At 52.2% G+C, this 27,189-nt stretch overlaps 1 protein-coding gene across 12 annotated transcripts in view; it reads right to left on the reverse strand.

Moving 5' to 3' along the window:
* The window catches only part of Lrp8 (LDL receptor related protein 8), a 68,433-nt gene that overhangs the window by 26,397 nt on the left and 14,847 nt on the right, over window positions 1–27,189 (reverse strand). For 7 of the 12 annotated variants that reach the window (XM_085686368.2, XM_085686374.2, XM_085686370.2 and 4 more), the window contains exons 3-5: window positions 12,352–12,474; window positions 4,042–4,170; window positions 778–1,158 (exon numbers count right to left, since the gene is read on the reverse strand). In XM_085686368.2, coding sequence (XP_085542494.2) covers window positions 778–1,158; window positions 4,042–4,170; window positions 12,352–12,474 — 633 coding nt within the window. The remainder of the gene's footprint in view (window positions 1–777; window positions 1,159–4,041; window positions 4,171–12,351; window positions 12,475–27,189) is intronic. The other 5 variants (XM_085686377.2, XM_087904766.1, XM_085686378.2 and 2 more) reach the window with 1 other exon arrangement.

Consider the following 27,189-nt stretch of genomic DNA (forward strand, 5'->3'; position numbering starts at 1 on the left):
GGCAAGAGCAGGTCAGGACCAGGGTGGTGCTGGGAAAGCTGTCCCCACAGCCTCATGCCATATCCACCCCAGAAAGAATGGAACAGCGACCGAGCTCAGGAGGCCCCGGAGGACACTTAGCCAAAGCATCTCTAGTGTACACATGGGGAGACTGAAGCTCAGAGAGGGGGAAGGCCTTGCCAAAGGTCACACAGCATTGCAGTTTCCTGTTTCCCTGTCCACCACCACCTCAGCACAGACGTGTGGTTTTCCATTGAGTCCTGGCGCTCATGACTTAGTGATTTGGTCCACTCAGTCAACCTTTCCTGAACCTGGCACTGTGCTGGGTGTTGGTGGGGAGCCCGGAGACTAAGAGCCACTTTCTGGAAGCTCAGGTGCAGAGGTGAGAAATGCACAGAAGAAAATACCACAGTGAGTTGTGCCTGTAGGAGAGGGCAGCAGGGTCTGCCAAAGTCCTGCAACGGACCCACTCAGCTGGGACAGTCAGAATCTGACCGGCCCAGCATGTAGGCACTCCTAGGACAGAGGTCTCTGGGCAGGGGACCAGTGCCAGACTCCCTATAACAGGGACGGGCAGCAACAGGTGCTCATAGCAGAGACAACAGGTGCCTGGCTTCTGGGGTCAGATCTGAGCTCCATTCCTTAGCAGCCATGTGACCTCCCGCAAGTCACTTCATTCTCCCAGTGTAAGTCTCTGTTAAAGCAGGGTATGTACTCCCGGTAGGAGGGCCATATCAGCAGGCTCTGGGTGGGACTGGGAGCGTGGAGGGGGCTTACAGCAGTTGGCCTCGTCAGACTTGTCCTTGCAGTCGCGGTCGCCATCGCAGCGCCAGCCCAGGTGTATGCACTCGCCACTGCGGCAGGTGAACTGGGCCGTGGGGGCGCAGGCTGCAGGCGTGACTGTGGTCTCCTGGCCCGCTCGCCCGCAAAGCTCGGCAGCCTCATCCGAGCGGTCCTCGCAGTCAAACTGGCCATCGCAGACCCAGCGCTCAGGGATGCAGGTACCACCTCCTCCACATCGGAACTCGCGGGGCGGGCAGGCCGGGTCCGAGCAGCCGCGCTCATCACTGCCATCACCGCAGTCATCATCGCCATCACACACGAACACAGAGGCCAGGCAGGAACGGTTGCTGCACTGGAACTCATGCGGGGCGCACACTGCGCAGGACAGAGAGCCGGTCGGCCGGCCAGATCCCATTCCCCATTACCCAGCCCAGCTCCTGCTACAGGGGTGACAGGGTGTTCTGACCCTGGCCTATAGGCTGGAGTAGGTCCTGCTGGGGACTTGAAGGGGGAGCACGGTATGAGAGACCGCCACTTGAAAGCAGGGGCCTCAGTCATTGCTAACTGACCTTGAACCACACTTGCCTTCCCTGAGCTTCAGCAAATATACAGAATTTCTGCCCTGTAACCAGCAGCGTGGTGGGACTGCGAGAGGCTGTAATGCAGCAGAGCCCTACCGTTGTGCAGGATAGGAAATCATCTGTAACATGACTGACACCAGATGAGAGGGCAAGGGTTTGCCCACTGTGGCAGAGTTGTATATATAGCTTGCCGAGACTACAAAGTCTCCAGCCTGGCATCTACTACCCTGGTCCCCACACTTCACTCCTGAACACACCCAGCTATGGACACCTTGATGATTTACTAGGCCCAGAGCATACAGTTCCCCTCCAAGGTTTTGTTCAAGTTGCGGCATCTCCTGGGAACCCACTGCTACCCACTGTTCCTTTTAGTTCTCAGTCAGCCTTCTTCCTGTGCCCGGGTCCAAATTCCACCTTCATCCAACCCAGGCTGCTTGTTTCCTTGCTTAGGAAATCTCCTGCCCCAGCCTGTCTAGTGCCTTTCAGTCACCCCACGTCTGGGTTCCAGGTCCTTCACACCCCATTATTCTAAGGACTGGCAGAGCCCCCTGCAGGATGTGGGCGTGGATGAAGTCATTAAAGAACAGGTCCTGCCCTATCTGGGTTCTGGGCTTCCTCTCTCTGGTAGGCTGGTCTGGAGTCCACAGAAAAGGCCTTAGAGCCCAGCCAGCCCAGGTGCTAGTTTACAGGTAAGAAAACTGAGGCTCAGAGAGGGGAGCACCTTGCTCAGGGTCACATTGTAACAAAAGACCCAGAACTCAGGTTTGGGGTATTTCCTTCCTACTCTGACCTCTTTCAGCTTTCCTGTTGTTTGTTTTCCCTCACTTTCTGGAGTGTCAGCTGCTTTTAAGCATCCATTCCCTCCTCCATCAAGCCTTCTCCCCTCTTTCATGTCTTCAGCCTTTGGCCTCGAGACTCATATGGGTCAGAAATGCTGTGGCTATATCCACAAACATCGTGGTGGCAGTTCCATATCTCTCCATATGGGGGCGCCCAGGGTCCATGTTTCTATTTTCCGGTGCCAAGATGTCAATTTTCATTTACTGAACATAAAATAAAGTGATGTCTTTGGTGTTACAATGTAGGCAGACCTTGTCATGTTCTCCTGACAGCTCTACTAAGTTTCTGACAGCTGCATTTTCCCCCTTCTGGGTTTTGGGGATGTGGGGCTATCAGAGGGAAAAAGCATGCGTTCTCTGGTGCCACATTCCCCAAGATGCTGCTGCTGACATTCTCCTGCCTGTCTAGACAGACACTTTACATACCCAGGGAGAGAATAGTCTGTCTCCTGAGAGTCCTGACAGGAAGTGCTTCATAACACTGGATTCTCAACAAGGTTCTGAAGCCGACAGTCACAGGAAGATCCCACTACTAAGGCCCAGGGACCTCACTCTCCACATTCACAAATAGAAGGGGCTCAGAGAAGGGAAGAAGGGAAGGTTCCTTTTCTGCCCAGGCTACAGAGAGCCTGATAATCCTTTCTAATACCTTTGGCTCCTGTAATTAACAGGAGATGTCCCTGTCCCAACATGCCCTGGTCAGGTGGCCCCCCACCACTCCTTGCAATGGTGGCTGCTAGTTTTATACTGGAAGCATCATTTGATTATAAGGCTGGGGTGGTGAGAGGAAAGGGTGACTGGCATGGGCGGGAAGTTCTCATAAAACTATCACAGATGAAGCCAGTGCCAGCACTGAGGCTTCAGAGTGCAGACACTCGCCAGGACCCCTGCCCCATCCATACATTTCTTCAGACCCCTCAGCCCTCACATTTGGAATCTCAGAAGCCTCAGGAGGAGATGGCCTTGCTCCTGGACCAGGAGGGATGGCCAGGAGAGACTGGGTGGGGTGAGGAGATCCTCTGAGAGGCAGTGGTGGACAAGTGCCTGACATGAACACTCCTGAATTTCAGCCCAGGCCAGTCTGTAGTCCCCAGGGGAAGATTATAGAATCGCCTAATCGCCCCCTTCAGAACCTTACTCCAGACCTGGCACATAGCAGGTACCCAGGATAACCAGGGAAGCAACACAAGCCAGACCATTCCCCCCCCCCGCCCCAACCTTGCTGGCCTGCTCTCTGAGAAGGAGATAATCCTGTGTTTGAAGTTCAGCCATGTGGAACTGTCCCAATGACCACGTCCATCTGTCCCTGCTGAGGCTGACGGGGGTATCTTCTCTGTGTGGGATGCGTGCCCCAGTCTGAGCCGTGAGCAGCAGCCATCCTTCACACCCTAGGCATCTGTCAGCACACGCCCCATTCCCAGTGCCTCCAGAGCCCTTGCACCAGACTCCACCTTCACACAGCCCAGCCTTTCGTTCCCCTGCTCTTGCTTGGAGATCAGTTGACTTGTAGAATGGATGAGCAGATGTCAGACATGGCAGAAAGCTGTGTGTTAGACCTGACTTTGAATCTCAGTTCCAACTCTCAGTCTTGGGCACGTTTCCTCCCTGTCTGAGCCTCAGTTTCCTCACCCGTGAAATGGGGATGGTAATGGCTCTTCATGAGGTGGTCGTGAGGATGAAAGAGGAACATGTCTAGGGGCCCAGCCGTTTCTAACATTCTCGTCATTATCCTCCCTCCCCTCCTACCAGGCCCCACAGAGAAACAGGGCCCTTTCAAGAAGGGTCCCCACTGCTGAGGGTGCCCAACTGCTTGGCAGACAATGGGGTTCTGGACTCACAGGTAGGACAGCCGGCTTCGTCCGCTCCGCCCTCACAGTCCTTCTCTCCGTCGCAACGCCACGAGGCAGGCACACACTTGTGGCTGCTGGGTCCACAGCTCAGCTTCTCATCGGGACACTCTTCCCTGGCTGCAAGACAGACATCCGGTGTTCATGGCTTAGCTAAGGAACACAGCACCAACCAGTCCTGCTGCTTGGCGTAAGTCCCTAGCAGTCCACTAGGGCTGTCCTGCTCCGTGTCTTTTCATTGGAAGCCAATCTTCTCTAAAGGCGTCCTAAGTCCTAATTCTGACCCCACCCCACACTGCCTCACCTAACACTCTCTCATGCTCTCCTAGCCCAAGACATTCAAGTCTTTTCCTTTTTTCTTTTTACTCTTTTGGTTTTTCAAGATAGGGTTTCTCTGTGTAACAGCTCTGGCTGTCCTGGAACTCACTCTGTAGACCAGGCTGGCCTCGAACTCACAGAGATCCATCTGCTTCTGCCTCCCAAGTGCTGGGGTTAAAGGTGTGTACCACCAGTACCCAGCTTCAAGTGTTTCTTGATCCAAGGGCCCTACACATCTTCCCTTTAAGATTTCACAATATGGAGCTGCCACACCCTTGCTGTGTTCCCACTGTGTGCCTTTGGGTAAGGTATGCTAACAGACCTCAGTTTACCTTCCAGACCAGCAGCTCCATGATTTGAACCCGTGGTTTGGAGGACTCACCAGAACCCTAGCAGCAACAATCTTAAGTCTCTGTGAGATGGTGCCGAGCCCACCGCTGAGAGCAACCTCCACGTGCAGGGCCCAGCGGGACTGCACAGCTATAATTACTGCAGCCGCAATCAGAGGCTGACTCAATCAGGGGCCTAGAGCCCCAGGGTTGATTCTCAATTTGGAAGAATAAGAATCCTATTCAGGACCGGGGGCAGCTCTTACTCTGAGCTCTCCCTACTCCACATGACAGCTGGGGCAGACGAATATGCGACCTTTCTGGTTGGCTCCCCGCTGCCTTCTCCAGGGTGCAGGAGTCCCGGCTTCACGTCTGGATTGGGCCAGGCACAGTGCTAGGCATTTCCATTTCATCTTCATAATAACCCAGCAGGGGGAGGATTATGCTTTGGCTTCCAGCATGAAAAGTGAGGATGTGGGCTCTGAAGGCTGGCTGCCTCGGTTTGAATCAGAGCTCAGTCATTCACTGGTCACGTGACCTCGGCCTAAAATATTTCTCTTTGTTTCAACCAAGTGTAGATGACGCTATGAGCCACTGCATAGGATGGTTGTAATGACCAGATTAATGTCTGTAAAAATGTTTAGAAGTGCATCCATCCTAGTTCCCCATTATTATCATCCACATACACTGGGTGAGACTCAGTCTTGTTTATCCATTCAGTGGGTAAGATTGAGCATTGCTCCCTCTGTCTGTCTCTGTCTCTGTCTCTGTCTCTCTCTCTCTCTCTCTCACACACACACACACACACAGAGTGACATGAAGATATGGCAGATGTGTCTGATATCAGAGCTGGGAACAGTTTCGTACGTTCAGAGGAATGGTAACTCATGTCTCACTCTGATCTGTGTCCTCTCATCTCATTTCTGTGGCTGGTGGTGAGAGGCCACAGAGATGAATAAAAATGGGCCGAGACAAGAAAAGGCACGGGAAAGTGGGTTGGGGCAGGTGTCTAAATCAAGGTCCCCAGAAGATACATACTATGGATTGAGGAAGAGTACCTTCAGTCCCACGTAGACCACAAATGTGGACAGGTCTGGAACACTTGTCATGAATAGGGCAGCCAATTGGGAACATGGAATTCATATATTCACTCTACATGAAGTAGCTCTCGGGTGGGGCTCTGGAAAGCACCGACATTCAGTGAGCTCTTAAAATTCCACTTGGCAGTGTGGGGAGTGGGGGCTGGAGAGATGGCTCAGTGGTTAAAAGCACTGGCTGCTCCTCCAGAGGTCCTGAGTTCAATTCCCAGCAACCACATGGTGGCTCACAACCATCTATAGTAGGATCTGATGCCTTCTTCCGCCCTGCAGAAACGCAGACTGAGGACTCATACATACATACATACATACATACATGAAATGGTCACTTTTGCTGGGAGGTGGTGGAGCACACCTTCAGTCCCGGCACTTGGGAGGCAGAGGTAGGTGGCTCTCTGAGTTGGAGGTCAGCTTGGTCTACAGAGCCAGTTCTAACACAGCCAGGACTACACAGAGAAAATCCCTGTCTCCAAACGCCCCCCCCCCCACAAAAAAGTCACTTTGGGTATCATCTGGAGTGATGAAGGGGGATGGGCATCTGGAGATGGCTCTTCTGTCACCAACACTGGAGAACCCTGAACACTTCTTGATGCTTTAGACCATGAAGCAGCTGGAGCTGACCAGCTGACTCCCAGAACGTACTCTAACCAAGAGGCAGAAGCTCGAGTGACTGGGCCTCAAGTCATATTGGCTGAATCTAGATGTCGAAAGCCAAGGAATTTGCATTTTTAAATTTTTTATATTTTTCTTTGTGTGAATGTTTATCTGCTATGTGTGTGGAGGTGCTGGTAGGAGGAAGAAAAGATACCTGGGTGCTGGGACCCAAACCCAGGCCTTCTGGAAAAGCAGAGAGCACTCTTAATGGCTGAGCCACGTTCCAGACCCTGAAACCTGCATTTAGTAAGTTCTCTCAACGTAAGCACTTCTAGGTGAGAGCCCGAGTTAAAAATCTGCACACAGAAAACATACGGCACACCGCATCTCTCTGTAATACCATGGCTCCCTAGCAGTGATTCAGGTGTCCAAATGTTTGCAAGCCCTGAGAGAGCAGCAGAGTGGAAGGACAAGGCAACCACTAAGCACTAACCCAGAGGGAGTGCTCGGAGAACTAGGCCTCACAGGGAGTTGAAAGGGCCACGGTTACAAGCACCTAAGTGGGTCAGACTGCTCCAGGCCGAGGAGTTGGTTCCCTACTCCACTTCACCTTTAGGAGACAATTAAGTCATAAGAGCAGCACCCTCACCAGTGGGGTCAGTGCCCTCTTATAGAAGGAATGGATACCAATAAAATGTGGTATATATACACAATGAGATTTTTTTTTTAGCCATAAAGAACAAAGTTACGCCAAAGTGAATGCAATTGGAGATAATCACATTAAGCAAATTAAGCTAGACTCAGAAAGACAAATATTGCATGTCTTCTCTCATTTGTGGTTCTAATTTTATATGAATATATAAAATTAAGTGTGTGTATACGACATTAAAATAGAAACAAAATTATCTAGAGGAATGAAGGAGCTAACAGGAGAGGGGAGGGAAGAAGGATATGCTTATCACGATATGTATTTGTATGAAAGTGTCCTTATGGAACACAGTACCATGTACATGAATATACACAATGAAAATTATATATAATATAAATGCTCGAGGTAGCCTCCATGCCCTCTGTTGTGAAGATCTGGGTGAGAAGGCAGTTCTGTGAGGAGTGGACCTCACCAGACACCAGTCAGTCTGTTGGTGCCCTGTACATGTAATGGAACTGCATGCACTAGATTTCTGTTATGTACAGTTTACCCAGGCCAGTCTGTGGCATTTAACCAGAACCAACCAAAATACCCAGCATGCCCCTCACCCTAACCCTGGAAGGAAGAAGGCTGTGAGTACAGATTCCAGGGGCACCACTCTCAAAGGGACTGTGGCAGCAGTGTTTCCTAGACTGGGCAGGGTAGTGGTCCTAAGGTTCAGAGACATCAAGTAGCTCACCCAAACGTGCACAGCACATTAAAGAAAGAATCTGGGTGCCTCTGACAAAAGCCCTGTCCTTCCATCAAACCATGCATGGCAGAGACACAGCCCCAAATTCTCTTTCCCCATGCCTAGGTGACTGAAACAGCCTTTGGCCAGATGCGCCACCTCCGGAGGCCTGGTCCTGCAGCAGGCAGCCGATTGAACTTTTAATGAATATTTATACAGTTAACAGCATAACCTTTCAACAAGGACAATGATTAAACAATCTGTCTGCTTCCTTTCTTTATAATTAATAAGGCATTTGCTGTGTCCCTAAATAGACAGTTCTAATTACAGGCTCTCAAGGACCCAGCAGTGCCTACTACTGGTTCCTTCACCCCTAAAGAGCCAAAGCTCTTAGAATGCCAGGACAAAAGAGGCCAAGAAGACCAAGTTGACAGGCGTCTCCTGGAGTGGTATTCCAGGGCCCAGAGAGAGGTAGGTGTGTCAAATGCCTGTCTCTCCTGAAACCACACTGTGCCTCTCTTGTGGTACAGCTCTTCCCCAAAGCTGGGGCTCCAGGCTCCAGGTCAGGCCTCTTCACTGCGCAGCTGCAGGAACTGCTGATGGGCATCTCCCAGGCAGAGAGGAAAGCCTGGAGAGTGGAAGTTGCAGGCTGATAATCTTACGGAGAGAGACGAGCTGGACCTCCATCCCCGCCCTCATGTACAGCCACTGCACAGGAGGACACCGCTGCTTTCCCAGCACAGCTGGAGAGGTCAGTGAGGTGCTCAGCTAGCCTTTCTTTGCTCAGCTAGGCTGAGCGACATGGCCATCTGATGGCTACTCCCAGGACCATAGGCAAGTTGGTATAGGTGAAGGAACCTGGGTTTTAAAGTCAATAAACTTAGGTCTAGATCTCATTTACTAACACTAAAGTTCTTAGGCAAGGCATTTAACGTCTGTGCTTCCTGGGTCTCCTCTGCTGCCAATGGGGTTGGTAAGGGGTTTGTACGAGGCAGTGTGGAAATGCCTGTTCTCAAAAGCCTGGAATACACTGGAGCTCAGGACACAATTGCTCTTATCTCATGCGATGAAAAGGTAAATGACTGGTGGGGAGGCCGGTATCACCCCATGGGAGTGCGCAGGAGCTCCTGTGTCTCATCACGCTGTGGTTCCCATCCCAGTACAGCCTTTCTCCCTGGGACAGATGCTCCCAAGGGACACTTTTGGCTTGCTGTCCAAGTGTCCCAGGCAGAAGCAATAATCATCACTGCACTGCCCCCTCACAACACTGGTAAGGGGGCTTAAAACTCCACCCTGAAGCAACTGAAGGCATTTATTAATTTCCTGAGAATCCTGTCCCAGAAATCCAAACCCACAGGTACTTTTGCCAACTCACAAGTTAATACATAAAGAAACAAGGAAAATGCTTGTTGATAGTACCGAGTGGCTACTCACTGGTCTGTAGTTTTAGAGACTTGAGTTTTAGGGACAAATGGGGATTACTTGCTCCAAGTGGACTGGAGACTTGGACCATAGCAACCACCAGTGTCACTGGACTGGGCCCCTGCATTAGGAAGCACCCTGTCATCCTGAAGGAGCAGAGTTACACTAGGTTCCCTCACCCAGCAGCAGGCAAAATAGGTGATCTCAGATCTCCAGGCCTATACTCCTTCATCTATAAGAAGCAGGTGAGCAGGAGTGAGCAGTCAGGGCCCCTTCTAGCTGCTAAGATGCAAGGGGAAAATTCGCATGCAGCAGGTAGCACCCAGATCTGTAGCTCATCCCCTTGAACCACTCTCTTTTCTCCCTGCCTGCCTGCACCCTCCCCACAGACGCCTCAAGGTGGGTCAGAGACTGCTCCAATCAAGAGAGCTATAATTAGAGCCCAAATGATACTTTCATTAGGCAAATGTTCTGGGCTTTCCCATTGTGACTCTGGCTGTATCTGATGAGTACCTATCCCAGGTCCCTCTGCTTCTCACACCCCCAGCCGATAGTATTTTAATAGTACAAAGCTAGTGTCCCAATATCCTAATAAACTGTAATGTTGGGGGCAGAGATGCTGCGGTCCATGAACAATAATAAACAGCACTGGCACTTACTCCAATTCTTGTATTTTCTCAGCGGAGCCATACACCCATTATAAGGTAAATATCACCATATCATTTTACAAAAGGAGAAACTGAGGCTCAGGAAGACTGGACAACTTATATGAGGTTTCAAGGCAAAGACCTGACCCAACTGAATCAGATCCCAAACCTACTACACTCTTCTATCTATAATCTTTTCTGTTAGGGGTGAGGAGTAAGGCTCTATCCTGGGAGCTGGCACAGTCCCAGAAACCTGGTAGGCTATGGAGGTTGCTATGGCAACACCAATTAAATGGACAACGGGTTGGCTGCTGGGTTTTCATTCAGTTGGGAAGCTGTGAGTAAGCCTGCTACCAGTCCTGCCGCCCCAGATTCTGCCTGGTCTTCAAGGTCTTCTCTGGCTGATTCTTCCAGGCAGCCCTCCCTAGTGACAGAACCTGTGGCCATTGCTTCTGACCAATGCAATGGTTCAGGGAGTAGGGATCCCAGACGTCGTACCCCCCTGGACAAGGGCAGAAAGTGGGGCTTGGACTACTAAAAATTTAGGAATCTGAAAACGGGAACATCTATGGGATTCTAGGTTGGGACCCATACTGGGGGGCATGCAGTGGAGACAGGTTCTCACAGCAACTGCCTGAGTAATCCACAGGGAGCGAGGCCTCTTCAATCCCAGCTGCTGCTCCCATGAATCTCAGAAAGCCTGAAAATCCTGTCTTTTGTCACTGGAGAGGTGCTTGCCACAAACAGGCTGTTTGTGTGTTTGTGAGGTAGGTCTGTCAAGTTTTCAGGCTCTAGCTGTTCCGCTGTTAAATATCAGGAGGCCTAGGAGTCAGGAGGAGTGGGCAGTGTGGGTCCAGCACAGACGGTGAGGTAGGAAGGCAGTGAGCACTGGCGTTTTGAGGAAGAAAGACAGAGAAATAGGCAGGATGGGAGAGAGGGGTAGCAGGAGGGAGGCTGCAGGCAGGAAGCATGAACAGGAAGGGAGGGAGCTCACGAGAGGGAGGGGGATAGGTGAGCAGGCCCCAAGAGGGCAAGGAGGAAGCACTATCACGAGACAGAGATGTGGAGAGAAGGAGAGCAAGACAGCCCTCGTCCCCCAATAATGTCCGCAAAGCCCCTACCCACACCCTGGATGGAGGCAGAACAGGCTGACCGTTAGGGTAGGGAGCTGCAAACCACCCCCAGAAACTCTCGAAGAGGCACACGACTCTGTCCCTTCTCAGCTGAGCAGTCATGGCCAACTGGCCACACCTGGTCCAGTCTCAGTTTCTTTCCCTATGGGGAATCCACCACCCTCTCTCTAGGCTGGCATGAGGATGACAGTCACAGGCAAGTGTGGTGAGGCTTTGTTCCTTTGGAAGGGCAGGAGAAAGCGGTGGGCTTCCCTCTGCCCGCACGCCTCCACAACAGCATGGAGTGGCATTTGGTATGGTAAGGAAAGGATGGGGCCTGCAGTAAAACTGGGGAGGGCTTGGCAGCTGCCTAGGAAATGAGGGGCCCTTTGTCTGGGGTTGGGGGTCTCTCTTGCTCTCCCTTTCTCTTTCTGTCTTGGAAACTGGTAGCCCTGTTGCTAGGAGACAAGGAAACCCAGCTATCATTAGCGGCAGCCTTAGATGGGACTCTGGCCTCCATTGTCCCTGTCTTTACCTCTGGGGCAAATGTTAGCCCCAGAGAGGGGCTCCTGGATCCCCCCTAGTCCCACCATCTCCACGTGCTTCCCCCCCCCCCCCTGCCTTTTGTCTCAGGCTGGCGCTACAGACGCTCTGCCTCTGGACCGCTGGGTCCTCCCCCTCCCCCTCCTCATCTCCTTTTTAATTTAACAAATGTCAGGGAATGACCTGCCAGGTCTAAGTTTGCTTTGAGGATTAGAGCCTAGAAAAGAAATCCCGGAGAGACAAAGCTCTGAGTGTGGAAGGCAGTCCTGGAGCACCAGCTATGCCACCTCAGCCCTGGTTCCTCCTGTCACCATCTAGCTAGCCATGAAGAACAGGCCTCCTGTACTCAGCTCACCCAACACAGAGGGAAGAGCTGGGCCCTCAAGTCCTGGCTGGGTGGCCATGGACAAATCAGGCCAACTCTCTGAGCTTCAGCGTGCCCCTTTTGAAAATGCAGAAAGTAGTAGCTCCTGTCTCTAGAGGCTGCTCTGAAGATAAAGGGACTACGGCGTACAAAGGGCTTAGCGAGGTGTGGCACACAGTAAATGATTAACAAGCACCAGCTGCCCTTAGTGCCACTGGAATTACAATTGAGATCCTCAAGGAGGAGAGCAGGGGGCCGGGAAGATGAGCCACGGCTGCTTCTGAGCAGCATTTGGGGGCTGATTCTAACTCCTAAGCGTGCTGAGAAGAAAGCCCGGACACAGGCGACTGGTGATCTACTAAATGACTGCTTACCAGGAGCCTCCCACTCCCCAGAGGGCCCGGCACAGAGTATCCTCTGACCATCTCATGTGAGCCCAACAACTTGCCAGCACGAGAATGCTGGTGAGGAAACTGAGGTCCAGGGCAAGACTCACAACAAGTGGCCTTCGATTCGTCAGACCCGTCAGGACATTCCTCTTCGCCATCACACTTCCAGCGCTCCGGGATGCAGTGGCCGTTGTCACAGGTAAAGTCGCTGTCTGCACAGGTCCTCTTGGCTGTGGGACAAGGACACGAGACAGCGTAAGGGTCTGCTGAGCATAGAATGCTTCTCTAAGACAGTATCAGGAGGCAGATGGGTAACTGGCTGTGCTCAGCCTAAAAGGGACACCCCAAACCTCCCACAGGGTCCGTAAGTAGGGAGCTCAAGTCCAGCAAGGCTGGCACCACCGCTTCCCACCACCCGACTTCTCAACTCCTCCCTGCAGGCAGTTCATCTGCCTAGCCCACCACATAACCAGGCCCCTTGGAAAAGCGCCAGGCAGCTCATGATCACGAACCCTAAAAGTCAGACTTGTCAACATAGCCTGCATTCAGCTTCTAGGAGCTCTGCCCAGGCTTGGGTTGGGGGTCCAGGAGTGGTGTCAGGAAAGGAGCGCTCTGCACAGGGGCCAGCAGGCCTGAGTTTGTGTCTTGGCTGTTCTGCTTTGCCAAGTACTCTCAAGTAAGATACTTTCCCTTCTCCGCCTTTGGCTTCTTTGTAAGGAAAGGGAAGGGGATTTGGTTAAGACACAATCTTTATTTATTTATTTATTTAACTTTTACATGCACTGGTGTTTTGCTTCCATGTATGTCTGTGTGAGGGTGTCAGATCCCCTGGAACTGGAGTTACAGACAGTTGTGAACTGCCATGTGGGTGCTGGGAATTGTACTTGGGTCCTCTGGAAGAGCAGCTACTGCTCTTAGCTGCTGAGCCATCTCTCCAGCCCTCAAGACACAATCTTTTGCACATAGTAAGTAGTCACAGGTCAAGAGGTCCTAGAACTGGCAGGGATAGTGTCCTTATGGAGCCTGGGAGTCCTCTCCCTGAATGACAGAGGCACTAAATATGATGTTAGGGCCATCTGGACACTGCCCCTTTCTAGGGGCTAGTAAGTCTTCCTCCTTTTTCTTCCCTCTCCAACTTCTCAATTGGCATCACCCTGGGTCCCTACACACTATGAATACCATCGCATTCCGCCCAGGCTGTCATATGAAAACCCTCTCTCTAAGTGGTCCTCTATAGCCTGGTAAGCTTGGTACAGATGGTAGCTGTTTGGGGCTCTAGGCTGCACAGGCTCTGTCCTGCACCTCAGTTTTGCTATTGTGAGCAGAGCCCCAGCAGAAAGAGGTGGGTGAACAGGGCTGTGTTTCCATACAATTTTGTTTTCAAAGTCTAACCACAGGCTGGTTTTGGCCTGTGCCCTTAAATCTGATGCCCTCTGCTCTGTGTCCTCGCTGATTCTATGGTCTGGGGTGGCTTGCTTTTTTCCTGTCCCTCCACAACAGGTACCATGTCAGATTCCACAGAGGACCCAGGGCAGACCCTAGGAGGACACCAAGCCCATGTCTGGCCTCTCTACTCTTACACATCCAGGGCAGGGCTCCTTCCCCTTGGGAAGCACATTCCATGACCTAAGGATTTTTTGTTTTGTTTTGGTTTTGGTTTTTCCATCTTGTGATCCTCCAGTTACATAGCAGGGTTTTGGGGGAACTGACTGGCTTCTCTGGCTCCACTCCATGTCTGCTTTGCTTTTCCGTGGCATCCTTATGGTGCATCTGTATTCTGAAGAATTTTCTTCATGTCTTCCTAAGATAGATGCCTCTTTTTTATTTTTCCAGTTCCCTCAGTCTCTGTTGGATGTTTTACTCAGGAAACCCTAGGACAAGCAGCCTGATATTTTCCCCACTTGACATAAGCAAAGTCCCAGGCAAAGCTGTTAAGTTATATGCCCAAGATGACATGTTACGTGAGAGCAGATCTGAACCTGTCAAGTCAAAAACCTGCTCTTTCAACCAGCACAATCCCTAAACGGTGGCACATGTGTCAGAAAAGCCCCCAAATAAGTTGAGGAGTCAGTGACAGACCCAGTATCCAATAAGCCTCTGCCCTGGGAATACAGAGAACTGGACACCAAGTCCAAGATGCTCAAATAAGGGGGCTTGCCTGGGACTTTGCTTGCCAAGGAACGAGACAGCTCGCACGAGGCGATGCAGGGACTCAGCCAGCCAGATAACATCCCAACAGCATTCTTTCTGAGCATTCTGGGAATGCAGCGGAGAGCTTAGTCTTTCCCTGTATGCTAAGACGTGACAGACATTGGGCATGGAAGCCATAGCAGTCAAGTGTTAGAAATGACAGTTTCAGGGCCGACCAGCCCATGGCAGACTTAGGAACAGAGTGTTCCAGTATCTTGGGTCATTTTCACTCCAAATCCTAGGAACCCCTCACAGCTACCCTGGTGGCTGCAATTAATCCTTTCACAGAGGAAACTGAGGCTCAGAGGTGAGTGGGTAGGCGGCGGTAGGAGGACTGCAAGGGGTCTGTGTGACAGCTACCAAAGGCAAGTAAATCCCTTTCCACTAAGACTTGCAGTCATCAGGGTATTGGCAGGTAAACAGCAAAGATTCCTGAGACAGATGCCCCTCAAACCTCGGGGACCTTGTGGCAAGGCAACCAAGCAGCACAGAGGCTCTTTCCCCAAAGGTATATATACCCTTGCCATGTGCCCAAAAGTGTATAGCAGAAACCTGGCCTACGGTGACCTGGGCTTGGGTAATGTACTACCCTGGAGAAATGGAGGCAGCACGGTCACTTTCAGGTGTGAGAGGCGCTCTTTTGGACCTCTGAAATCACATAGGAAGATCTGGCATAGGAGCTTAAGATGAATTCTGGCATGTCCGCCTCTTCCCTAGGTGACCAACAGCAAGTCCCTTCTGTCTCTAAGTCAGTAGGGAGGTGGCTATCTTGTGTAGTACTGCCCCAGGACAAAAGGCAAAAGAGCTCAAAGAATAAGCTCGGCATCCTCAGGTCTCTCCAGTGTAACCAGGCTAGTTCAGGCCTGCCACAGAAGAGGCCAAGCAGTCGGTCAGGGCCATCATTGCAAGCCATGCCAGACCCTACTCTCCTGGCCTTGGCTTTGGTTCCCAGGGCAATTCCCCAGCTGGGCTCCAGGCTGTGGTTCCCTGTTTCCAGGGATTTATGTCCCTCTGTGCCAGTCTGCCCCTTGTACAATGCCCACCTCTGTGAGTCCCTGTACTCCACACTGCAGGAGTGATACACAGTCATCCAGGGTCTGCGACATCATAATCTGGCGCCATGGCAACAGATGGACTGCTACAAAGGACTTGGGATTCCACAGGGTGGCGAGGAGGGGCCTACCCCAGGGAAGAACAGAGGACAGTGGGAAATTCAGGACAAAGGAAGTGAGAGCCACTGCTATTTATAATAACACGAGCAAAAGAAAGCATCAGACAGTTCACGGTCAAAGGGACTCTTCTGCCCTCTGTGGCTGTGTGACCTTATTCAAGATATACTACTTCTCTGAGCCCCACAAAACACAGGGTTGCTATGAGGGACAAATGGGATGGGGTGGCGCTGGGGATCTGTGAACTGAGACACAAAAGGAGACATGGTTGAGGAGGGTACAGTCACAGCCCCGGCCCCAGCTAAACGGTCTGTGACGCTGGTTGTCAGTCAACACATGTGGGTGTGCTCCTCCTCAGGAGACGGAGGCGTGGTGCTGATTGGTCCTTCAGCAGCTCTCAGCCCCTGGGTGATCTTGCCAAGTATTATGATCTCTCACCACTCCCACTTACCACCCCCAGAGGCATCCTTCCCCAGACAACGCATAGCCTCAAACTGAGGATCCCAGCCACGCACTCCTGCGCAGAGATGTAACTTCCGATACTCCAACTGCTCATCACGGCCAAGGGAATGTCCTACCAAGCCAGAGTTCCCAGATGAGTGACAGCTCAAGATCACAGCATGTACCTGTGGGAGGCTACACTTGAGCTGGACCAACTGTGCAGCCAGGAAGCCTGAGAGACCTTCCTAGGCCACTGGAGGAAGACTGTGCCCAAGGAAGGAGGTGCCTATTGAGGATGGGGCTGGTGGTGAAGGGTGTTCTGGGAAGGTCTAATAGGCCTGGACTGGAGGAAACAGCACAGTCTGTAGGGGACTGGGTGGACAGCAAGTATCATGAAGCCTGCGAGTTCTACCGTGCTAGCAGCCAGCTTGCTCTGCCTGGCATCAAAACTGCCCTTTGGAGGCTCAGTTTGACCTTGCTTTCCTTGAGCTCACCCAGGGACCCACTCAGGGTCTGGTTAAGCACAGAACTGCTTATTCGGCAGCCAGGGAGACCCATGGCTCTGTCTGCTTTGCCATTCAGTAAGGCTATGCGACATGGACCAATGGCCCCTAGCAGAGGAAGAGAGTCAGGATACAGGCAAAGAGCCTGGCAGCCATGCCCATGTCTTCCCCACGGAGAAGCCCCCACAAAAGTCTGCAGCAGATACCCGATGGGCTGTTTCTTCCAGTACTTCTCATTTTGTTTAATGAAGAGATTTCCCCTTTCTGGATGCTACGTCTATTAATGTGCCAAGAAAAGTAAGTCTAGTGAGCCGTATCTGGGAAACACTATGTGATCCAAGCTCTTGATCTCTGCACCAAGAGAGAACAGTACTCAGTCACCTCACTGTGGGCCTCTCCTATTAGACCATGGATAACAGATGTTCAAAGAGCAGCCCAGATGAGCTCAAGGGTTCTCACTGGGGGAACATAAGTCCTCAAATCAGGGACTGAGTCCAGCCACCTGGACCAGGGAGGCGGGAGACATCAGGGCTGCAGATTCTGTCTTCCCTCTGGTCTCCTGAGCTTCAGAGAGAGGCAGAGCAGAGCCCAGTAAGAAAGGTGGAGTCTAGCTCAGCACTCAGGGGAGTGACCTGGGATGGGTCCCTACCCATGGAAGGAAGAAGAAGCCAAAGACTTAAAGCTTTCACCTCAGAGCCTGCCCAGAGGGTCTCAGCTGCTTCCACTTCCTCTCTCAGGCCCAGGCCAGCACCGGGTGGCCTGGCTCTGCCTGCAGCCAGCCCTAAGGCAGCTGGGCCACTTGTACCCTGTTCGGGGAGATGAAAGGGCTGCTCCCCACACAGTTACCCTTCTGCAGAGCTTGCCAGGCCCTGGGGTTGCCAAGGCGACTGCTGCCAGCAGAATGAAGATCCGGGGTGGGGGCAGGGGGCGTGCCAGCCCGCCCCTGGCCTACTAACCTGGCAGGCAGATTTAAATGACAGCCCAGGAAGCTACTATTAAACTGTCACCCCAGTCAACAGGACGACAGACTAAGAGTGTTCTCTGGATGGGGCAACAACACAGCAGGGGCGAGAGGGGGAGGAGACAGTGGCCTGGAGCAGCCTGCACCCCCTTCCAGGAGGCCCTGGCCTGCAGGCTTGTCCACCCACTGCCAGAAACAACCTCTCGGGCTAGGGTGGGTCCTGGCATGGAGCTGCCACACAGTGCAAGCCCTGGCAAATGTTATTCTTCACACTTAAGCAGAAAAACCCTTTTCCCAAGTGAAACTCCAACACAGAAAATCGATGAATATGGAGCTGCCATGTGGAAACAGGGCAGGAAGTGAGGAACCCCACCTGCTGTTTCCGCAGCAGTTCTGCAGGAACCTTCCGGAAACTCTGGGCTGGGGAGCTGCTTTGTGGTTCAGACTCTTACCCCTCCCCAGGCACGGGATGTTCCCATAAGCCCTGGGTCCCCTGGGTCTGACATTTAAAACAGCTTCCCTGTGTCTCAGGCTCTAACTCTCTAAGGATTCCTAGTCTTCATGCTTCCTACCCTAAGCTCCTAGGACTAACAGTCACTGCCCGTCAGAGACATGAGCAAACAGCGGATGGCATCACCTACATCCCTGTTTCCCTGGGTCCAGGCAGCCACATTCTGACAGCCCACAACTCCAGGCTCTCAGTGGTACTGCAGACTTCCTAGAGGCCTGACACACATCAAGCGTGGCATGTAGGCTCAAGCCCCTGCTCTATGCTGCCAAGCTGGCTACAAGACTTAGGCCACCACTGTCCATCAGCAGGTGACATTCAAGACATCTGGGTCCTTTCTCCTCCCACCTGGGGAGAATGAGGAAGACCCCAGAGTTGCTGAGGAAGCCAGAGACAAGTACAGAGATCCTCTCATGGTGGGGATCACTTACGTGAAGTCCTCTTTGCTGTTAAGTTGGTAAGAGTGTCCCGAGTCTTTCCAGTTGTCTCCTCTCCTGCCCAGCTCACTACAGGTTACACATTCTCTCCAGAGCACAACAGGAGTCAAACACAATGTCCCCAACACAGAGGCAATAAAATGAGGGAGGGAGGGGCCAGGAGGCCAGAAGGAGAGATCATGTAGGAGATACCTGCAGAGATACTCTCGTGGAAGTAGTGGAATCGGGCCTGGAATGTCAGGATCACCTGGTGATCCATGACTGTGGCAGACATCAATGTTACTGCGTGAGCATCTGGTACCACTGTCTCCCAATGAAGAAATAGATCTTCCTGCCATCTTTTGCTGGGGACCTTAGAGGAAGGAACCATCCATCACAGGAGGCAGGAGAGAGTTCTAGAGAAAGACTTGAACAAAACATCACAGCAGGGTTTGAGTCAAAACATAAGCCCATACCTCTCTCCTTGATACAGGCTCTCTCCTTAGTATCCTCAGCCTAGGAACTCCCTCAGAGACTCTCTAGCCCCACATCCCTAACTAGCAAGGTGGCTCTTCCACTCTGGGTCTTAGTGTCCTCATCTGGATCAGCCTTTAGGGGTGACTTCAAGACAAATAGAGGTCGTGATCTTTGGTGTGCACCGAGGTCCTCCAAAGGGTCACCCAGAGCTTCCCACAGCCAGCTCCTCCTTTCAGATCCACCACATCCCCGCTGCTCTCGGACACTCGGTCTGGCTGTCACCAAGGGAGGTTCAAGCTCTCTCTGGAGTATGTGGGACTCCCAGTCGCCACAGGAAAGATGAGCAGCGCTGAGGGATAGACAACAAAGGCATCTTCCTGTCCCAGTGATTTGTAGAAGCGGGCAGCACTGGGCCAGTGACAGCTGGGGGTGGGGGAAGGGTTTGCAGGAGAGAAGTGGATAGGCTGGGATCAGCAGGGGTCTTGGGCTGATGCCTGCCAAGGACCCAAACCCAATGTCTGCATCCTGCTTGGAGGCACAGGTGTACACCTCAGGAACACCATCTCCTAAGGAGCAGATACAGCCTCATCCTTGAATGTGGACTTGGCACTAGGATTCTAGGTCCCAGGGAAACAGAAGAAAACTCAAGGCATCCTCGAAGTAGAAGCTTCCAGAGAACAGGAGGCAAGGTTGGGAAATCCTTTTAGACCAGGGTCTTGCCTGGCTCCAACTGCACCATCCTCACTGGGACAGAGGATACCTGACTTATCTCAACCTCTTCTGGCCAGGAACCTTTCTACCTAAGCCTAGATAAGCCACCTGAAGCCTCTCTAAGACACACACACACACACACACACAAGGTCCCTTTCATTTGGGTACCTATTCTTCCAGCCATAGGCCTCCTGGTAGGAGGAGGGGTAGCTCTTCTGCAGTTCAGAGGTTCTAGATTGCATTCTAGCCTTACTCTGCCAATCTGTCAATCTGCTGAGGGACCCTTGAGCAGGCTTCTTTAGGATCAAGGCCCTACCAGCTGCCAAGGGAAAGTCCAGAGATCCCAGAGCAGAACTCGGCAGCCAGTGCCAAGGAAGCCAGGCTACAGGAGCCCAAAGATCCCCAATGGAAAGGAGTGACTAACCTCTTCCCACAGGAGGTCACCCCTAGGTAGTGGCTGCTCCTGCTGGGAAGAGGCTCTGGCCGTGTAGAAGATACACTCTTCACCCATTAGGCCGGTAGGTGAAGCATTCCTGTGAGCCCAGAGGACCATTCAACAGCAACATGTGTTCCTGGGGAATCTGCTTCCTCGTGCTGGGCCTGCTGCCTCTGTGAGTGTACCTCTATGCTGGGTTCTCATTCTTGTTAGCAAGCGTGGAGCAGACAGGATCCAGGAGCCTGTCAACCCCTGATCACACTAGCCATGTAAGGGACCTCTGTTCATCTGTGCGTCCAGTTTAAGGTACGGCTCTGAGAAATTGTTGGGCCCTGTGGCAGGGATGCCTGCAGGCTTAGTGGGTGTGTGTGTTCATGTCACCAGACATGTATGGAGATCTGAGGACAACTTACACGAGTCCATTCTTTCCATGTACCCTATGGGTCCTGGGGATTGAACTCAGATCATTAGGCTAGATGGCAAAGTACTCTCCCTGAGTTTTCTTGCTGGTTCCTACTGGCTTATATTCTACTGAGGATAGGGTTAAATTAACCTTGGGTATCTCTAGCCCCAGCCTGCAGGATGCTGGCTGTGCTCTGGAGCCTTGGCTGTCTCCGTGCCTTGATCTCCCCGTCAGTGGTGTGATGGACTGGACAAAACAAGCTTCACACTCCTTAACTTTTAGATGCAGTGTTCCCCATTGCCAGGCCCAGGGCAAGGCAGGCAGAGAGAAGAAACCATGGCTTGGTACCCAGGGCCTCACTGTCTGCACTGCTTTGGCTCAAAATGTTGGGAGACATGTAGAAACCAAGGTCAAGGTTCCTCCTAATCAGAAAGACTTTCTTTCCCTGTCCTGCCAACTCTTATCTTCCTCAGAAGATGGTCAAGGGACTGTTCGGAGGCTGAAGGCTCAGATGGACAGACACACACGCAGCTTAGGTCCTATGAGGTGCTAGATGGAGATGCCCAGGTCCTATGAGGTGCTAGGTGGAGACCAGGCCACATGAGACACTCTAGCGGAACTTGGGCCTTGGAGGCTACCTGGCTCAATTCTCAACTTTGTAAACATGAAAATGATGCCAGAGACGCTGGGACCAGCCTGAGGTGACACTCAGGTGACACCCCCAGCACAAACTTAGCAAAGCAATTTCTCTTTCACAAGCCCTGACAGGACAGAAGTAACTGCAGCTGAAGAGGGAGGGGCGAGTGTGGGAGAGGACTCAGCTGATAAAGCTCCTGCGTGCAAGCGTGAGGACTTGACTTTGTACCCCCGAGCACCCATATTTAAAACAAAGTCAGAACTCTGGGAGAGGGTGAGGAGAGACGGGTAGAATCCCAGAGCTCACTGGCCAGCCAGTCTAGTCAAATAGTGAACTCTGGGTTCAGTGCCATCAGGTGAGAGATGCTTTGCACTGCACCTGCACACTCCCTCTGCCTCTATCGTCTCTCTCTCTCTCTTTGTCTCTCTCTCTCTCACACACACACACACACATACGAGTCACATAACCACAGATCCAGCTCTCCATATCCCAAGACACAACAGTACTACAAAACACACAAAATTACACTACTCGGACCCACTGAGCCAGAAAATGGGCACTGGTCACAGAAAGTTTCCAGTGTAGCCATCAGAGACACTCACTGACAAACTGCAAAACCCCAGAAACTCCTGTCATGGGATCTAACACAGGTGCCAGGAGCAGCAGGCATAGCCGCCCCTCCCCCACCACAGGCACAGGAATCCCACCACTGACATATGGCCAATCTGTGCAGGCCAGAGGCTGAATGCTGTCCCTCCTGAACAGGGAGGGAATAAGTTCTCAACAGGAGACCCCCACTTTGTACAAATGGATTCTTCACCCTCCTTGTTCTTTGGCTCTGGTCAGAAAGATTCTCAGGGAAGTGGCAAGGAGCCAAGAGCTGCCACGAAATGACTTTAACCAGCAGACAGGCCGGTAATAGGTTTCGGTGGGAAAAAGGCAGGAGCGGGCGATTCATTCCAACTTGCTATGCGATAAAGAAAATTAAGGCATAATACTGAGGAGGCAGTGGCTCTGTTAACCTGTGTGGAATACCAATTACTTCAAGCGTCTCAAATTTGTTAGGAATAAAAAGAAAACCCCAAACGAGTGTGATTGTGGCCCAAGGCTCATCTGGATTAGGCTGTTTGTTTGCCCTGGAACCCTAATGATGGGAATGAGGGAAAATTCCCCGTTACCTGGGAGACCGTTTTGCCAAAACAGGATAGGGGGGAAGGCAGGCCCATGTGCAGCCACTGGTCTGCCTGACAAGTGCTAATGACAGAAGGAATCCCCAGGTTCCCTCCAGGAGAGCTGGGTGCAGAGACTGCCATGGCCTCCCTTTGTCCTCTCCTCTATGGTACTCACTTTCCCAGGTGAAGCATCCGGGAGGGCCAGCTTCATTCAAATCCTGGGTCAACAGGAGAGTCACAGATCTCTACAGCTGGAAGTCAAAGAATCTGGAGGGGAGGAGGGACACTTACTATGAGTCAGGCATCGGCCAGGTACTGATGAACCCCACAGTTAGGGAAGACTGGGGTGGGGCGTCTGTCTCAGAGCACTGGTCCAGCCAGAGGGCAAGCAGCAGAGGTAAAGTTAGGGAGCAGGGGCTGCTATAGCACAGGGCTCAGCAAGCGCCGAGCAAGACACAGGCTCGGAATAGAGCCAGATGTCCAGCACAGTCTCCCTACTCACAGACCTTTGGCCCACACATCGGCTATGCTACCCTTTCTCTGTGCTCCTTATGAAAGGTAAAGATACCAACTGCCTCGGGCCAGCATATTCCCCAGGAAAATAGCCCGTTGTATCTCGCATGGAAGTGAAGACGCCTATCCTGCAAGCATTGTCTGCTTCAGAGCAAGTTCATTCCCCTTGGTCTTGCCCTTCAGTTCCTCCTGGCACAGAAGTCTGAGAGTCTAGTCTATTGCCTGCTGTGGTTAACCTCCTGCCAGGAGCAAGTTAAAGGACGCAGGGCTTAAATCCTGTCTCTGTCCCTTACTGGCTGTGCGACCTCTGGCAGGTCACTTGGCCTGGTATATGTGAATTAGATGAGGAACATGGGCTGAGACTTGGTCCTGACTATGGAGTGATGGCTACCTCATTGCTCCTTAAGGTGTACAGAGCCTATTACATACAGTTCCTCACTTAGTTTGGTGCTGAGAATCGAACCTAAAGCCTCTTGCATGCTAGGTAAGTACTCTACCACTGAGTGACATTATTTATTTATTATTTAATTATTTTGGAGACAGGGTTATAGGTCACTTTGTTGCTCAGGCTGGCCTTAACTTAATGTAGCCAAGAATTATCTTGAACTTCCAATCCTCCTACCTCCATTATGACAGGCTTATGCAATGCTGGGGATTGGACCCTGGGCCTTGTGTGCACTAGGCAACACTTTTCTGACTGGGCCACCTTGCCAGTCCTTACTTAATTCTTACAACTATCACACAGCGAATGAATGGACCTACTAGGTCCGGTGTTCTCCAGCAGTTCAAGGTGCCCCCTTTATGGAATAAGAACACAGGAGCTGCAGTGGGAGTTCTGAACGTGACCCTGGTCAGTCCTGAGAAGTAAGAGTGGTACTCTTTCAGGAATCTCTCCGAGCCACCATGAAAATCTGACAGCATAAAAGATGCCTAAGGCACACATTTCTGGCCAGGGCAATAGCCTATTAGAGCGGAAAAAGCACCACACAGGGAGCCCAGGGAAGTCCTGTTCCTCTGCCCTGGCTCTGCGCATGGACAGGCCTGACTTGCCCCATCTGTCAAACAAAGCACAAGGATTCCTGCCCCCTTCCCGATGCCAGTGTATACCTGCCAACCCTATCTCCATCCTGCCTTCTGCCCAAACAGTCTGTGACCACCACCTCTGCCAGGAAGGCCCAAGCGGCCCACTAGGCAAATAGCCTGGCCTGTTTCACTCTGTCCACAAGCCAGGCCTGAGGCTAGACCACACACAGGGAGGTATGTTAAAATGGACATGCAGGTCCTCAGGCATGGCACATAGCACACAAACATGAATGTACAGAGATACTCAGCCACATGTGTACTCATGTACCCCAAATACCAAACATACAGAGACACACATGCCACACTGGGCACATGCTGCAGCACACAGGCCACATACCCACATACCCACACACACACACACACACACAGGTGGCTTCCTATGATGCTCACACACTGCAGAAAATACGCCGAGATTTGCCTGCCTCTCCTGTGACAGCCAGATGGTAGGATTCTCCCACTGGGCTACCATTTAATGCTCTAATTAATTAAAAAAAAATCTAGGTATCCAAGGCCTGGATTTGTTCCAAATGTCTCAGGCATGGCCCAGCCAGAGGCCAAGGAAGATAGCAGGGCTTAGGGGGAGGGGGCACACTGTACCTAGCAGAGGCCCCACCCCTCACCTTGCTAATAAGAGGGCAGGGGCCATCTGCCCCTACAACTCAGGACAGGGAAGGACTCCATTGTGATATCCCCATACATGGCATTCCTTTTTTTGCAGGAGTAGGTGCGTGGTGGGGGGGGCAGGACCCTCAGACTGCACTACAATGTGAAGGTGTTTGCCAACACTAAGGTGAACTGGAAGCTTACAGACAGATTCAAAGCTGTCTTTGCTGCGACCACTTGTGTAGAAGACACTGACGGGAATGTCTTCGCGTCTCAGTAGTCTGCTGTGGACAGGACTGAGGCAAAGCTGAGGGACCGCTAAGCCCCCTGCCCTGAGCTGCTATATACTCCAGTGTGGCAGCTGACTGGAAGCAGTCTACTAACCTAGATCTTCCAAGGGGCTACCCCTCACCCTGTACCCACACCACTGCCCAGGCCATGAGGATGGGGACGGGTGCAGGCAAGGAAGAACTGAGCATCCTTCGCCCTCCAGGCCTTTCCCAATATGGTTTTTGCTTCTGAGCATTTTGGAAAAACGCTTAGTAAATTTACCGCCTCACTTATGAGTAATCTGCCGTCAGGAGCTCTGCGTAAGCGCGGGGCTGAATTAACAAGCCTTAATTAACGTTAATGTTGTGACACATCTCAACCTGAGTGGGGAAACCCCCCATATCCTGTACCCAAGCCCCTGCCTGCACACTCCTGCTCATGTGGGAGGTGAGAGACTCAGAATGGGCTCTCGGGGATCCTGAGGGACAAAATGGGGACTATCCCTAACACAAGATTGGGGAGGGGGATGGGTTGGGGTCTTGAAGAGACAGAAAGGGGTTTAGGATGCCAGAAGCCTCAAATATCCATTTCCAATAGAGTGCTCACACTGCCCTCTGAGAGCCAGACCCCAGGCTCAGAATCCCCCAACTCATCATGGCATATGCCTTGGTAAGTTTCCCCACCCTTTCTTTTGCCTCACAGAGTAAGGCCACTAAGTAACCACGGTCCACTGTGCCCATCAGTTCTCTGAAGTGGGGACCACCAAGGCCCTACTGTGCAGACAGGACACCTTGACACTACAAGGGAAGGTGACCCGCCCAGCTCCTGTGCCCCATGGCTGTAGTAGAGTGGGTCACAGTGTGGGTGGAGGGAGGGATCCCTGCCATCCATTACATTCACTGAAAAGAGCCCCTTGAGGAATCCAAAGAGCCGAAGATTGTGGGGAAAAGTTAGGCCCTGGGCTACCCTGGGTTGAGCCTGGGCCTGGCCACAGTGTCTGTGGGGCGACTCTGTAAATGACATGCGAAGGGAGAAGGAGCTCTTGACAGTGAGTGGGGGTATCCAACCAGAGTGGTCCAGGAGCCTGTCTTCCAGCCACTGAGGCTTAACTAGGCTGTCTCACCATCCCAGGTACCCAACCAGAGTCGGGCTCTGGGGAAGGGACCGCAGTGGTGGGAATCCCTTGCTCTCAAGACTGACACCATCTTCCATTCCTTCTGGTTGTCCTCAGGACGCCAGCAGATACCTGGCATGAGGGAGACACACTGTAATTTATCATTAATGACTCATTATTAATATTAATGAGAAGATGTCCATGCCCACGAAAGAGGCCCAGGGCCTTAGCCCTGCACACATCTTGGGTTACTTTGTAGTTTAAGGGCCTTATGTTCAAGTTGGACCCCCAAGTTGGACTCCACTTTGGCTCCAGAGACAGGAGGAGCCCTGGGCCCTAAGGTCTTCAGTTCTCAGTGAGGAACTACCCAGCCAGAACTTGATGCCAAACATCTGCCTGGGAACGGGCTGGGGCTTGAACAGATTCTACCTCCACAAGAGCACCGGGAGCCCTTGTTAGGCCAGAGGCCCTCAACAAGCCCCAGCGCACCTCACCCTGCTGGGGAGCGACCCCCCCTCTCCATGCACACCCCAGGAAGCCACTCATCACTTCTCACCTCACGCATCACCTCTGTGAAGAAGGAGTAAAGGCAGAGCATGCTCCACAAGGCACACGTGAGGACAGAACGCAGGGTGAGGGCGCAGTAGAGATCTCTGCCAGCAACTGGGGATCCAACAAACTGGGGACCCAACCCTTCCACGGGTCACTAAGAAACTGGGCCGGCTCGAGGGAGTCTCTAGATTCACGGAAATGCTCTAAGTAAACAAGATCAGTCAAAGGCCCCCGTGGACCCTGTGAAAAGCTGGGACCCCTGAGGCCTCAGGACAAACAGGAGGAACTTTCTGAGAGCGGAGAATTGCATTATTATTTCAGGAGCTATGCAAGCCAAGAATCCATCCATCTATCCATCCACCCACCCACCTACACATCCAACCAGTAAGTGTACTCTGGACCTTGTGTGGCCACTGGGGGTTGGGAGAGAGGGGAGAGCCATTCTTGCCTGCTGAAACCAGCCTAAAGAAACAAGATACTCCAAAGGGATCAGATCAATTCTAGGTCAGGACGGTCCACTCTTTGCTGGGGTCTATAAGAAATGCAAGGGGCCTCCAGCCATGAAGGCAGATCAAGCAAACCCACCACAGTGCACACTGGTGTTAAGCTCTGGCCCAGAAGGCACCCTGCTTGAGCCCTCAATGCTCTCTGTGATCCCCAGCTCCTTCCTTGACCACAGCTCAGTCCCAGCCCCCAGAGTCCCTGCCCACCGCCAACACCCAGTGAAAGGGAGCAGCATCTGTCCTTGGTGTGTAGGGGCCAGGGCACAGCCAGCCAGGCAGGTGG

Source organism: Myodes glareolus, chromosome 3 (assembly GCF_982192425.1).
Source record: "Myodes glareolus chromosome 3, mMyoGla1.1, whole genome shotgun sequence".
In the NCBI taxonomy this organism is placed as follows: Eukaryota; Metazoa; Chordata; class Mammalia; order Rodentia; family Cricetidae; genus Myodes; species Myodes glareolus.